General features: G+C 34.9%; 2 protein-coding genes and 1 long non-coding RNA gene across 3 annotated transcripts; 2 read left to right on the top strand and 1 right to left on the bottom strand.

The window, feature by feature from the left end:
• The first annotated feature begins 588 nt into the window (after nucleotides 1–588).
• LOC145962003 (uncharacterized) lies at nucleotides 589–2,708 on the top strand. The gene is made up of 5 exons (XM_083082720.1): nucleotides 589–1,134; nucleotides 1,214–1,417; nucleotides 1,497–1,700; nucleotides 1,780–1,983; nucleotides 2,063–2,708. The coding sequence occupies exons 1-5, from the start codon at nucleotides 713–715 to the stop codon at nucleotides 2,274–2,276; spliced, it is 1,248 nt and encodes a 415-aa protein (XP_082938846.1). The 5' UTR covers nucleotides 589–712; the 3' UTR covers nucleotides 2,277–2,708.
• Nucleotides 2,155–6,022, bottom strand: LOC145962007 (uncharacterized). The gene is made up of 3 exons (XR_014435780.1): nucleotides 5,888–6,022; nucleotides 4,046–4,323; nucleotides 2,155–3,046 (listed from the first exon to the last, which is right to left on the bottom strand). It is a non-coding gene; the product is annotated as an uncharacterized LOC145962007 (long non-coding RNA).
• Nucleotides 5,814–8,367, top strand: LOC145962006 (uncharacterized). The gene is made up of 4 exons (XM_083082726.1): nucleotides 5,814–5,944; nucleotides 7,236–7,585; nucleotides 7,662–7,865; nucleotides 7,944–8,367. The coding sequence occupies exons 2-4, from the start codon at nucleotides 7,263–7,265 to the stop codon at nucleotides 8,140–8,142; spliced, it is 726 nt and encodes a 241-aa protein (XP_082938852.1). The 5' UTR covers nucleotides 5,814–5,944; nucleotides 7,236–7,262; the 3' UTR covers nucleotides 8,143–8,367.
• The last annotated feature ends 7,146 nt before the right edge of the window (nucleotides 8,368–15,513 follow it).

Below are 15,513 nucleotides of genomic sequence, written 5' to 3'. Positions count from 1 at the left end.
CAAAATTGCATAGCTGCATATGCATAACATAAGACCACAGACTTCTATATACACTAGACTGCTAACATCTGTATAAAATGACTCGAAAAAGTGATGCAAGGTGTAAATGGTGGTGGGGATGGCAGCCATATTTCGTGTGGGCAAATTATACTGGGTGTTCAGTTCGTATTGTCGATGTTGTCATAGGTTCATATTCTGAATCCTCTTTTAGTGATAAAAGTGCCTTTAAAAGTGGCTTATAAGCCTTCTGATTGGCTGTAAGCTACTTTTAGAGGTACTTTTATCGATAAAAGAGGATTCAGAATATGGACTATAGTACAATCCTCTTACAATCATAAAATAACATTTTGGACACCCTATATAATATGCCCACACGAAATATGGCGTCACGTGCACACCTGTGCATCATGTCCGCCTGTATCTGTTAGCAGTCTAGTGTATTATAGAAGTCTGTGCATAAGACTATATGGACCAATGAGCATCGAGTATTATGTTATGTAAGTCAATATAGCGATTTAATACTCGATGCTCATTGGTTCATATGGTCTTATGCTATGCATATGCAGCTATGCAATTTTATGTGTGATGGCCTTTACTACCCAACCCTGATTATAATATATTGCATTCTCACAGTAGATTATTTTTTGTCTTTACTCTCACAGTAGATTATTTTTTGTCTTTACAGGAATAAATATTTCTTCATTTTGCACTGATGGCTGACAAGGGATTAATTTCGGCGATTTTGCAGTTCTTGATTGACCAATTGCAAGATGGATATATAACTGATGATTTCCGCAAGAATATAGAAGTGGCTATCCAGAGTCTGGAAAGCGCTTATAATGTGCAAGCTCCTGATGCACCACCAAGTTTCAATATATATAAAATTTACAGAAATACAGTAGACAACGCAACATCTAACCTAGGTCCAGAAGCTACAGCAAAATCAAAGACCGAGTCGGAAAGATTGAAAAACGAGAGCAATATACTTAGGAAACAGGAAAAGCATGTCCTAGCTATTGAAGACTGTCAAACAACATTCTCCATCGCTCCCTCGTGTAGTACAGCATATAGTTGGTTAGGCAAAACACTTATGGATCAGAACGAGTATCACGAAGCGCTTGCCAATTATACAAAGTATTTTTACATAATTTCTCTATTTTTATTCTATAAAATATTGCTTTATTTTTTTAATTAAATCTATTTTTGTTTATAGAGCAATCCAGTTGGATGATCAGAATGCAGCATATTATTGCAATAGAGCAGCTATTTACGTCGAGCTGGGTAATCATGACTTAGCAATTAAAGACTGTCACATGGCACTCTCTATCGATCCCTCTCATATTAATGCATATGATCGGTTAGGCAATATATTTATGATACAGAAAAAGCATCATGAGGCGCTTGACAATTATACAAAGTATTTGTATATAATTTCTCTATTTTTATTCTATAAAATATTACTTTATTTTTTTAATTAAATCTATTTTTGTTTATAGAGCAATCCAGTTGGATGGTCACAATGCAGCATATTATTGCAATAGAGCAGCTGTTCACGTCGAACTTGGTAATCATGTTTTAGCCATTAAAGACTGTCACACGGCACTCTCTATCGATCCCTCACATAGTAACACATATCATCGGTTAGGCAATATACTTATGATACTGAAAAAGCATCGCGAAGCGCTTGCCATTTATAAAAGGTATTTTTACATAATTTTTCTATTTTTATTCTATAAAATATTGCTTTACTTTTTTAATTAAATTTATTTTTGTTTATAGAGCAATCCAGTTGGATGGTTGCAATGTGATAGCTTATTGTGATAGAGCAGCTGTTCACGTCGAACTTGGTAATCATGCTGTAGCCATTAAAGACTGTCACACGGCACTCTCCATCAATCCCTCGTGTAGCAAAGCATATGATCAGTTAGGCAATATTCTTGTGAAACAAAAAAAGCACCGCGAAGCACTTGGCAAATATACAAAGTATTTTTACATAATTTCTCTATTTTTATTCTATAAAATATTGCTTTATTTTTGTAATTAAATCTATTTTTGTTTACAGAGCAATCCAGTTGGATGATCATAATGCAGCATATTATTGCAATAGAGCAGCTCTTCACATCAAGCTTAGTAATAATGCCCTAGCCATTAAGGACTGTCGCACAGCACTTTCCATTGATCCCTCGAATAGCGAGGCATATAGTTGGTTAGGCTTAGCATTTTGTAATTTGGGCAAAAAATTAAGGAAAAAAGGCTCTAGCAATGGAACCAGATAATAAGAGTTATTGGAATAATTTACAATTAGCAGAAGAGAAATTAGCCCAACTAGGTGTTAATCAGAATTTGCCTGATTTGCCTGGTATGGATCTGAGTGCTCTTTTAATAGAGAATTGTCTATTGAATATTTTATAAACATGCGAATATTATATAAATTGTTTATCAAAATTTTTAACCAACATTTGAAGATAGTTGTTAATTTTTTTATTTAATTTTCTTTTCTACTTGATAAAGGAACATTATTATTCATACAATATACACACGCATACATACTTTGAGAAATTATTAAAAAACAGTTAAGAAAAAATCGAAGTTACACAAAAATATCTAATAAATAGATTTATTTCTGACATATCATGCATTATCAAAAAATCTCCGATTGTAAGACATTTTCCACAAGAGTGAATATTACACATGTCTTTCTTTCTTTCTTTCTTTCTTTTTATTTATTTATCGCTATGAAGATTTTTTTTTATATAAATACATAATTTTGATTTTATAATGCTAAAAAATTTCTTTAATCCATAATTTATCAGCATTTTTGTAACATTAGACGAGCGCATTCGCTATGTAACGATAATCAGTAGGTATGGTTTCTCTCTGCGTATAAAATCTGCGTAAATTCCATTAACGGCCGTATTCCTTGTATTCGGCTAGCATCAGACATAAGCGCTCACCAATTCCGTGTGCGTCATGGTGACGTCAGTTTTATTTGGCACGTACTTACGTAACGCATACCTTCGCACGTATACCTTCTTACATATTTGCGCTGGAATATGCATACGCGAATAGTATATTACAAGTTAAATTTGTGATCTGTATATCCGAGTATGTTCTATAGTATATCTATGATTAAAAGCGAGTCGCATCATATATACTTCTTGAAGCTGACTGTCACAAAGTCCATTCAAGAATGAAATGCAGTTCATAAAAATGATCGATTTAAAAATAATTTGACAGTATTTGTTATATTAATAATTTCAAATTATTTGTTGTGTTTATTTATTAATTTAAATTCTTAATTGTACAAAAATTGCAGGATTTTATTATTTAAATTTTCAAATTTTCTTTCTATTGGGATAATATGAAATTTTTTAAAATAAATGTATAATATTTAAATGATGAGTAAAATATATTGCATTAATATTTCGAATGAAAATCTAACTTATTTTAATAAAAAAAAAACTGTTGTATAAAATTTACCACGTTTAACGTTGAATAACAATGAGGATACGATTAAATATCATGTGTCTCGAGTCCTTGAATTTTATTATTAAAACAATACAAGATTTATTTTGCTTACAATTGGGGAAATTTTTGATAATGGCATTTATTTTACCCAGCTGATGAGCCGGTTAATGGCATGTGAATATGTATCACGATGTGAAAGTATTATAAAAAAATGAAAATGTTCTATATGGCTATGTATAAAAATAGATATAATGCGTATTTTCTTTACATTAATTTTGCAATTTTTTTCTGTAATATAATATTGTATATTCATCCACGCAATCGTTATACATATAAAATATCGAATTTTTCATGAAGACAAAAAACTTAATATGTATCACATCTTTGGTAATTTTATGGTTTTGCAGTTTGTTACTATTATTATTATTATTAATTTCTACATTACATTCCATTACATCACATATGTATAGCAAAACTATATTTTCCCATATATATATGTGTGTGTGTGTGTGTGTGTGTGTGTATGGTCATTTTTAAATTTAAATTTTATGTTAATATATAAAAAATTGCAGATTACTCTCATATGTAAGCCAGTCGAACATTTTCGTTTCCTTAACTCGGATAAATTTCACATCTCGCGCGTCGCAACGTAATAATAATGGGCATTCGCGTACGCATGCATATATGTATAAAGCAGAGAGAAGCCTGAGAGAGGCCACGCTGCCATTTTTCATGGGACGCTTTTTCTACGTCGTACACTAGCGGCGCGTGCATCCATTTTACGCCGCCTGGAACTACATGGCCACATCCACTTTTAGGTGCCGATAAAACAGTCGGTTTTGGTTCATGTTCGTGCTACATTCACAATTTATAGCTCAGAAATAACATCCCGCATATAGACGTAATTAAAATATACTTTGTTAGCTGCGCGATTTCTTTTCCACATTCAAGTATATATTATAAATATCAATATTAATGAGATGCTAGTAATGAGAGCTATTAATGAAATAAGTTTGTGTAATATACGTGTGTAGGATATTTTCTCGTGAATATTATTCTCGATAGAAAACAGAAAAGATAAATTATATAAAATTCAATAAATTGAATTTTATTTACTACAACGATCTTAGAAGAAAGACAATTATAGACCATTTCCAGGAGATGTCACGTGAACACTACATATTTGATACGCAACATATATAACTCTTTTAAAAATAAATATAACATTAAATATATTGAAACTAAATTTTTTTATATTTCTACTAGTTTGTTATTGAACATAATTTTAGAGTTAACAAGATTCTTGCTAAAAACTAAAAATTAATCACATTAAACCGAACATTTCTCATTGGAATAATTTTCAATTAGATACAATTTTTTTATTTATCTAACAATAAGGAACAATTATCCGAATTATATCATGTTTGATGTCATTTTAAACGCAAAAATTTCATTAATTTATTTTAATTACTTTCAAAAAGATCAAATAAAATATAAAAGTTTTAGTTTTTATTTTATGGATATTTAAAGTTATAAATTATTATACATAACGAAAAAAAAGTTTTCGATATTATTGAAAGCGAGAGCGAGAACGAATAAGAGCAAGCGAGATGACGTATCGTCAAAAGAGTTCCGAAGTCTCTTACGCGACACACCCTTTCTCTATAGTATGTCACGAGTATGTCATCTTATCAGAATAGAAAATAAAATGCATTTTATTCGTTTTAAAGTAATTTTAATGGAATAATGAGCATTTTGCAATGAAAATGACATCAAACACGACATAAGTCGGATAAATGTAGTTAAATATATAATCCAAATTTTTATTATCAGACTAATTAAAAATTGTCCGATTTATATCGTGTTTGGTGTCATTTTAATCGTAAAAATCTCATTAATTCATTAAAATTATTTTCAAATCGATAAAATACAAAATAAAAGTTTTAGTTTTTAAATTATAAGATGTTTGCATTCTCGTGAGTTGCGAATGGATAGAGAAAGCGAGAAAACCGATTACTAAAGACTTCGGAACTCTTTGATGATAGGTCAACTCGCTCGCACTCTATTCGTGGTCTCGCTTTCTCTGTCAGACTTCACAATCGTACTAGACAGCTCGGAAAGATAAGCGGACCCGAGGATCGAGAGTGAGATCGCGAGTAGAGAGTGAGCGAGATGACCTATCATCAATTCTCGTCAGCTATCACGAGCGCAACGTCCACGAGGATTAGCAGTTTAATATTATTAAACAGAGTACATAGCGCGTTTATGCAACGTGATATCGCGATTCGGAGGGATAATCGAGCCTCTGAAAACTTATTCGCGTGTAAAAAAACCTACCTTTAGCTCTTTAAAAAAAATTTGGCAAGAACTTTTTGATTATGTCAAGCGATGACAAAATAGATTATTGTGCCCACATTACCATTGGATTCTTCTAACTGCGGTTGGCTTCGCATAATAAGTGACGAGACACTTTGATGTGTCTCGATTTCTTGTCATTTTTGCTACGTTTTTTTACTTCTTTCCATTTTATTTTTATTAATTGGATGATTATGAGATGCCGTACTTGATATATATATATATATATATATATATATATACATATATATCCAGTGTTTTCCGTTATCTGGATAAAATTATCTAGATTTTCATCAAGATGCAATTATTGTTTATTTTATCTTCTATCTATATAATTCAAGTTTGTGGTATTTTTATCTGTATCTCAGATATAAGAAAAGTGATATCTTTTATTAAAACACATAAGATAATGGGCCTGTTCTTTTTAGCTGCACTACTGCACTAGTGCAATTAGTTAGAGTGAAAGAAAGTATGTTTGTCTCTTTCTAACTTATTGCACTAATGCAGCAGTGCAGCTAAAAAGAACAGACCCAATGTAATCAGTGTGCATTGAGTACAATTTTTCCAAACCATAGCAATTTACCGGCCGGCTACTCTAATCGGTCAATTTCAACATTTCAATCGTAATCGAGCCCGCGACCTATAGTGTAATACGGATTTAAAAGCGTTCCGCTTAATGATCGCGGCACTCGTAAACATAATGTGTCTTTGTTTACTTTTAGCGAACAACAAGGATAAGACGATTTTGCGAGCGTTGCGATTGTTAAGTGGAACGTAGCCATAATCACATTGGCCGCATTCAGCAGACTCAACTGCTAAGTAGCAATCGAACGTGATTGGTTTCTACTTTCAGGTCCGACCAATCAGCGTCGAATTACATCGGAAAATATAGTAATGTTGCCCAACTGTTGAGTCCGCTGAATGCGGCCATTGGTCGATTGACATTGACATTGGCCGCATTTAGCAGACTCAACCGCTAAGTAGCAATCGAACATGATTGGTTTCTACTTTCAGGCCCGACCAATCAGCGTCGAATTACATCGGAAAATCTAGTAATGTTGCCCAACTGTTGAGTCTGCTGAATGCGGCCATTGTGGACACGGCCTATACTCGTTATTATTGTCAAATGAATACATGCTTATTTTCTGTAATTTTTTGTCTCGAGTGTATTATTTTTATATATCCTAAATTGTCTTAAATATTATCTTAAAAGTATCTAGATAAAATATTTAACTAATACATCTTTTATCTAGATACACTCAAACCGAATTATCTTTATTTTATCTGAGATAAATGAGTATATGATTTATCTAATCTGTATCTAGATTATTTTAAGTTATCTAAGCGCAACACTGTATATATCTGTTATAATATATTGCATTCTCACAATAGATTGTCTTTTTTCTTTACAGGAATAAATATTTCTTCATTTTGCACTGATGGCCGACAAGAGATTAATTTCGGCGATTGGGCAGTTCCAGACTGATCAATTGCAAGATGGACATATAACTGCTGATTTCCGCAAGAGTGTAGAAAGAGAAATGAATAACCAGTGTTCGGGAAGCGCTTACAATGTGCAAGCTTCTGATGCACCAAATTTTAATGTATGTCAACTTAACGGAAACACAGTAGAGAACACAACGTCTAACCTAGGCCCAGAAGCTACAGCAGAATCAAAGGCCGAGTCGAAAAAATTGAAAAACGAAGGCAATATACTTATGAAACAGGAAAAGCATCTCGAAGAGCTTACCAATTATATAAAGTATTTTTACATAATTTTTCCATTTTCATTCTATAAAATATTGCTTTTTTTTTTTTAATTAAATCTATTTTTATAGAGCAATCCAGTTAGATGATCACAATGAGGTATATTATTGCAATAGAGCATTTGTTCCCATCATGCTTGGTCATCATGCCTTAGCCATTAAAGACTGTCACACGGCACTCTCTATCAATCCCGCACATAGTAACGCATATGCTCAGTTAGGCCATATACTTATGAAACAGGAAAAGTATCACGAAGCGCCTGCCAATTATACAAAGTATTTTTACATAATTTCTCTATTTTTATTCTATAACATATTGCTTTATTTTTGTAATTAATCTATTTTTGTTTATAGAGTAGTCCAGTTGGATAGTGCGGTAGCTTATCCCTATAGAGCAGTTGGTCACACCGTGCTTGGTAATCCCGTCCTAGCCATTAAAGACTCTCTCACGGCACTCTCCATCGATCCCTCGAATAGCAAGGCATATACTCGGTTAGGCTTAGCATTTTGTAATTTGGGCATAAGATTAAGGAAAGTTATGAAAAGGTTTTAGCACTGGAACCAGATAAGAGTTACTGGAATAATTTACAATTAGCAGAAGAGAAATTGGCCCAACTAGATAATCAGAATTTACTAGCCAATCAGAATTTGCCTAATTTGCCTGGACCCTATGGATCTGAGTGCTCTTTTAATAGAGAATTGTTTATTGAATATTTTATAAACATGCGAATATTATATAAATTGTTCATTAAAATTTTTAACCAACATTTGATGGTACTTCTTGTTAATTTTTTTATTTAATTTTCTGTTCTACTTGATAAAGGAACATTATTATTCATACAATATACACACGCATACATACTCTGAGAAATTATAAAAAACAAGAAAATATCGAAGTTACACATAAAAATATCTAATAAATAAATTTATTTCTGACATATCATGCATTATCAAAAAATCCCCGATTGTAAGACATTTTCCACAAGAGTGAATATTACACATGTCTTTCTTTCTTTCTTTTTATTTATTTATCGCTATGAAGATTTTTTTTTATATAAATACATAATTTTGATTTTATAATGCTAAAAAAATTTCTTTAATCCATAATTTATCAGCATCTTTGTAACATTAGACGAACGCATTCGCTATGCAACGATTATCAGTAGATATAGTTTTTCTCTGCGAGTAAAATGCGTAAATTCCATTAACTGCCCTATTCTTTGTATTCTTCTTCTTCTTCTTCTTCAGTTTTGATTGGCCACGTCCCTCTGAGGGTGTAATCCGGCCATCAACTGGTAGTGGGAATGTAGATTTTGGGTTTATATTTCTTCTTGTAGAAATGAATGAATTTGGATCTTCTTTATAGTTAATTGAGTGTTGTTCTTAAGGAGAATAAGCTAACTGACTTGGGGTGTTGCTGTGTTGGACTAGACTGGAGTTTATGTCGTAAGCTGAAATTTATTGCTGCTTTTAGTTAAATTGGAGGTTAAAGAGGACAAGGAGGATGTGTAATTAGAGATGAGCAAGACTAGGTGGTTATATATGGATGCCTGTTTTCTTAATGAAGGAGTGTATAGAATTGACGACTCCGAGGGTAGGCGTCCTCAAAATGTCTTGAATTTGAAACGGAGGTTGAATTTTGTGCTGAAGGAGTTGCTTAAACAATGCTTCTCTAGGAACTGAGAATAAAGGACAGTGCCAGAAGATATGATCCACATCTTGAAGAGGATGACCGCAGTGGCATGAAGAATCTTGAATAATATTGCATCTGTATAGGCTTGCATTTAGTGAGTAGTGGTTACTCCTGATTCTGACACAGGTGACGATTGCCTCTCTGTCTGCTTCAAAGGAGTGAAACCATGGTTTAGGTTGAAGTCCATTAAAATATTGGAAATATTTTTTTCCTTTGTGATGTGCTTGAGATTTTAGAAATTTGGTCGAGTTTTCCTGATATTTGGTTCTTGATATGGAGTAAAAATCCGAGTGAGGAATAGTATCAGTAATGGGAGTGCCTCTCGAGATGGCGTTTTTTGCTAAGTAATCTATTGTCTCATTTCCTAGAATGCCACAGTGAGAAGGTATCCATACAAGAGTTACTATATGATTGAGCCTGTGAATTTCTAGCAGCTTGTGACGAATAATATAGATTAAGTAATTACATGAGTGGCCGAAATTATGTAAGGCAAGAGTGTCGATGACGCTTTTTGAGTCGGAAAAGATCACCGCTTTAGGTATAGACCCAGTAAGCAAAATGTTAGCAGGTTGGCAGCAGATTGGCAGCAAATTCGATCAGAATCCCACACCAGAACCATAGCCATCTGTGTCCGCATGAAGCTTTTGTTTTGGTGACAGAGTCTGTAAAACACATGGACCTAAGAAGATATGGATGGAGTCTAGAGCCGGGGCGGTGTGAAATTTGCGTTAAGGGGGGTGTATAGCTCTGTCTCTTTCCAAAAGCAACCTTCGGGTGTTTCCGTCGCATATCCGATAATTCCCGAAAGGTTATATATCCCATATTAGCTAACTTTCGAATAAAAATACATGTATTTTTATTCGAAAGTTAGCTAATATGGGATATATAACCTTTCGGGAATTATCGGATATGCGACGGAAACACCCGAAGGTTGCTTTTGGAAAGAGACAGAGCTATACACCTCCCTTACCGCAAATTTCACAGCCCCCTCGCCCATATGAGCGCTTTAGACTCCATCCATATCTTCTTAGGTCCATGGTAAAACATAACCTGTCAACAAACTGTCGGCAGAAACCGAGCAGGATCTGCGCGATGCAATTTGATGTTAGATTGCCAGCAGAAACAGAGCAGAATCTGCGCATGCAACCTGATGGCAAATTGACAGCAGAAACTGCACAAGATTTGCGCTTACTTTTATTAATATTATATAAATGCAACAAAATTGATTATTACAAGTGCTAAATAAGAATATTATCGGCAAGTTAATTACAATTATCTTCTAAAATGACATATATGTCATATGTTATATCGTAATATATGTTAATGTAATATATGTTATGTCGTAGTTATATCTCATATAGCGAAGGACTAATTAAATTAAATTAAATTAATAATAAAGTAAATGATAAAAGTAAATGTAACTTGTAAAACTGGAGATGTAATTTATTTAGAATTAAATTCTTGCTTTATGCCTCAAATAGGCAGTACATGAATAATTTACCATTTATCATATTGATTCCAATCAGTTTAATATTCTGAATCTCATCTGCTTGTATCAGATATCAGAAATTAAAGTGATAGAAATTAAAATGATAATTACTATATTTTTAGTCTTTTATTCATATTCGCGACTTTATATATATTTCTGACAGAAATTAGATTACGAGAAAGTACAGCTCACGTAGCGGTAAGTGAAGGAACTATCGAATCATGCAAACTCTGTTCCGTTTCTGCCGTCAATCTGCTATCAGAGATTGTGTGCGCAGATCCTGCTCGATTTTTGTTATCAATTTGCTATCAAATTGCGCCTCACAGATCCTGTTAAATTTCTGCTATCAATTTGCCGTCAGTTATATCTACAGGCTTTACTCGATTTCTGCCGATAATTTGACATCAAATTTCATTGCGCAGATCCTGCTCGGTTTCTGCAACCAATCTGATATCAAACTGTGTTGCGCAGATCTTGCTCGATTTCTGCCATCAATCTGCTATGATAATTTTAAACAAATCCTGTTCAGTTTCTGCTATCAAATTATGTCAGCAGGTTTTGTAACATTTCTGCTGACATTCTGTTATCATTATTTGATATAACAAATTTTTTATACAATCTGCAATCTTACTGTCGACAAAAATTTGTAGCAGAAATTGACAAAATCTGTTTGAACAGACTTTGCTGACTGGGGAGTTGTCAAGGATATAGTTTAAGGTGTAAAGAATAGCTAAAGCTTCGGCGGAGTAAATAGAGAAATGTGAAGAGGCCTTAAACATAAGTTGGGCATTGATGGAAGGAGAATAAATAGAAAAGCCTACAGGGGATCCCATATCTGCTTTGGAAGCGTCAGTGTAAAAAACTGTTCTGTCATGTATGAGATGGAGAAACATATTCAAAAAGGTAAAGGTAGGAAACATGGAGTTTTTTAGTTCCTCAGATTGTTTTGGAGAGGTGAGGAGTAATTCTGGGATATGTATGAGTGCCTCAAACTCCACTGAGTACGGAGAAGGATAATCAAAATCTGCTATGTGTCTTTTGTATTTTAACATTTCTTTAAACCTATCGAATAGTAGGTAGGATTCACTAGGATCTTTTTTTCTTTTTTTCCTATTGGCGTACCAATGTAATTCTGAGAGCTTATTCAGAGCAGTGTGAGAATAAAGTGAGAAGATTTTCAAGATGTACCTCGCTGTAAGAAGTTTGAATCTCTCTATCAAAGGGCCCTCTGCGGCTTCAGCCAGAATTACATTAGTAGGAGTGGATCTTCTAAGGCCCAAACAGAATCTTAGAGATTTGAATTGGATATTATTTAGTTTGGACATTAATGAGGAGTTACTGTATGGAAAGAAGGCGCATCCGTACTCCATGGAGCCTCTTATGAGTTCTTTGTAAATGCATAAGAGAGTATGGGGCTCTCCTCCCCACCAGGTACCTCTCAGCGAAGAGATGGCATTGATTAAATTGGAGCAACGTTTGTGGATGAATGTTACATGTTCTTTCCCAGAAAGTTTATGATCGAGAATGATTCCTAGAAAGCGACATGAGGAAGAGGAGTGAATCGGCGAGTTATTAATAGAAATGGAGTAGGCAGTCGGATTAATGTGTTTCCTTGTAAAGAGGACGAGTGATGACTTGGAAGGAGAAACGGAGAGACCTTTGGAAGAGAGAAATCTAAACGCCTTATTGGCTGAAAATTCGAGGTTAGATAGAGCTTTTGCAATGTTGACAGAGCTGGAAAAGATAGCTATGTCATCCGCGAATTGAACTATCTCACATTCTTCACCGATGTGATTTTTCAGTTTGGCTACGTAGATGTTAAATAAAGTAGGGCTGAGGATTGATCCTTGCGGAACTCCTTTATAAGCAGAGTTGCCAGGTGGGTCAGGTTTTTCGCGCATGCGCGACAATAATGGCGGCTAACCAGCGCTGTATCACTGGTATCTGGTATCGGGTATCACATGGAAGATTTGGCGGGCTGAAGGAAAGTTACTGTATTACTGTATTTTATATTATGCGTGTGTGTAAACACATATGCATATATACGCAGATAAAAATGTGTGCCGTTGATTACTCGGAATAATTTTCTAAGAGAACATTTTTTCGGGCGATCAGCGGCACACCTTTTTATCTGTATTAGATACTTCATTGAGGCCGCGTTCGCTGCGCATGCGCGAAAAACCTGACCCGCCTGGCATCACTGTTTACAAGTGTAATATTTTTTGGAGAGTTCTCCTTGGAGTCCATTAATTGAAAACTGTATGGTTCTTAGATGGATTAGGTTATAAATGAATTTACATAAATTGGTGGGGAGACCCATTTGAATGAGATCTTCATAGAGGATGTTGGGAATAACATCATCAAAAGCGCTAGTCAAGTCTAGGAAAAGACATGCGGTGACACCTCCTCTTATAAAACTGACATGAATTTCAGAGGTGAGTATGGAGAGATTATCTAGACAAGAACGTGATCTTCTGAAACCATATTGAGAATTTGGGAGTTTAGAATATCTTTCCAGCCACCAGTCCAGTCTCATCAGGATGAGTTTTTCAATAGTTTTCAGTACGCAGGATGTTAGAGAGATTGGACGATACTTGCCAGGAGTAGATTTGGGAATTAAGAATACAAGAGAGTGTTTCCATGAGTCTGGGAGTTTTCCGGAAGAATAAATTTCATACAGTATGTCAAGGAAAGCGGGAAGATAAATCATGGGAATATGACAGATCATGGAGTATGTGATTTGATCTAGTCCTGGAGAAGTCTTCTTTTTTTTCATTGCGTTGAGAACGTAGCGGAGTTCTGCAGTTGAGAATGGAGGATCAAAGACAGAAGCCAGATTGCAAATATTATCATGGAGCGAGAAGTCTGGAGGTGGTGCGATACAAGATGAGGGACATAAAGAGGCGATGGTGTTTTGCATACCACTTTAGATATGCCGTGATTGGTGGAGGGGGAAGAAGAGGAAGTGGAAGTGAGATATCTATTCTTGTATCTCTTAATAAGTTTCCAAAGAGTGTCTATGGTCCGAATTCATAGTCGTTTCTCAAATCTTAAGACTAGAGAATTTCTTAAATCTATCCTAATACGACCATTTCATTGGTTGAGCTATCTTATTCAACCAATGAAATGGTCGCATTAGGATAGATTTAAGAAATTCTCTAGTCTTAAGATTTGAGAAACGACTATGAATTCGGACCTATCTGCGTAAAAGAAGTGATCTCTTTACAGAAGGATCTCCAACTCTTGCGTTTCTCAACGCGTAAGATTTTCCTTGTAGAGGCTTCCTGCCTCTTGAGATTGAAGAAGTTTTCCTGAGAAGGATTCCTTTTGAAATGGCGAAAGGCTTGTTTTCTAAGTTCAACCGCTTCCGAACATGTGTCATTCCACCAAGGTGAAGGAGGAGAAAAACGTTTTTGTGAGGGAGAGTTATGGTTCGTGAAAGGGATACGATGCTGATTCTTGTGTTCTTGAGAGGTGAGAGATATGGCAGAGTTTTTAATAGAATTGAAGAGGATTTCATATTTTTCCAAATGAGAGATGTCTGGATCTCGCAATTGAGGTAAGAGATCTGGTGCTAGGGTGTTCAAAAGAGATTGAAATGACTTCCAGTCAAGCTCAGAAAGGTTAAGTTTGTGAGAATAAAGGGGAACATTTTTGACTGTAAGGTTGATGCGAATAATAGAAGGGATATGATCGCTGCCCATGGAGTCTTCGTATGACTCCCAGAATGCGAAGGGGGTTGTGGATGATGAGACGAAAGTGAGGTCTATGACTGACGGTAAGTTGCGTGGATGAGAAAGGCGGGTAGGAGTACCATCATTAATAGGGAAGAAGTGATGCTCTTGTGAAGATTCGAGAAGAAGTTTACCTGAGCTATCAGAATGATGACTGCCCCACAAAGTGTGATGGGCATTAAAGTCACCAGTGATGATGATATGTGCCTATGTGAAGCAGTTAAAGGAGGTGAAAAAGTTTTCCCAAAGAAGAGAGTCTGAGGGGCCGGGATATATGTAAATTGATGCAATAAGGAGAGGTTTAGGAGAGGCTGGAATTTCGATGCAAATTGTTTCTAAAATACCTGGAAAGGAAGGAATGATATTAACTTTACGGAATGCAATATTTCTTCTGATAGCTAGCAAGACCCCACCTGAGTGATTGGAGGGACCATCTTGCCTAATGATAAGGTGATTTTTGAAAAATAGTTTTCGTTCAGAAGTAAGCCAAGTTTCAGAAAAAGCAAAGATATCAAAATGATCTAAATGATTGACCAGAACTTCTCTCTTGTTGGAGACTCCACGGCAATTCCATTGAAAAATTGTAAGATCTTTAAGTGATGGATAATTAGTCATTTTGCAATAATGATGAGGAGGTATCTTGCGACTTTAGAAAACTTTCGATGAATGAGATTGCCTTAACTAATGATTCTACTGGAAGGTCGGGAATCGTGATGAGAGAAGAAAATTTCTGTATAAGTTTATTGATGTCTACATCGGAAGAGGTTTTGATAAAATTCGCATTGTTTGAGGGGGTCTGAGAGAGATTATTGTTAGTAGAATTCGTTGTCTTGATATGGCTAGTGCTAATTTGTGTCTTTTGTAATGGAATGGAGAAGGAGACGGATGAAGAGGATGAGGAGGATTTGGAACTGGAGCGTGAGAAAGATGGTTGGGGGGTTAGGTTGTTATAAAAAATTTTTTGATGTTTATGAGTTAGTGTTGGAAGAGAATTAGATTTGATTAAGG

The sequence above is a fragment of the Camponotus vicinus genome, unplaced genomic scaffold (genome assembly GCF_025532165.1).
Source record: "Camponotus vicinus isolate PSW18456_S1 unplaced genomic scaffold, iyCamVici1.0 SCAF_11, whole genome shotgun sequence".
Classification (NCBI taxonomy): domain Eukaryota; kingdom Metazoa; phylum Arthropoda; class Insecta; order Hymenoptera; family Formicidae; genus Camponotus; species Camponotus vicinus.
This window is presented reverse-complemented; position numbering and strand designations above follow the sequence as displayed.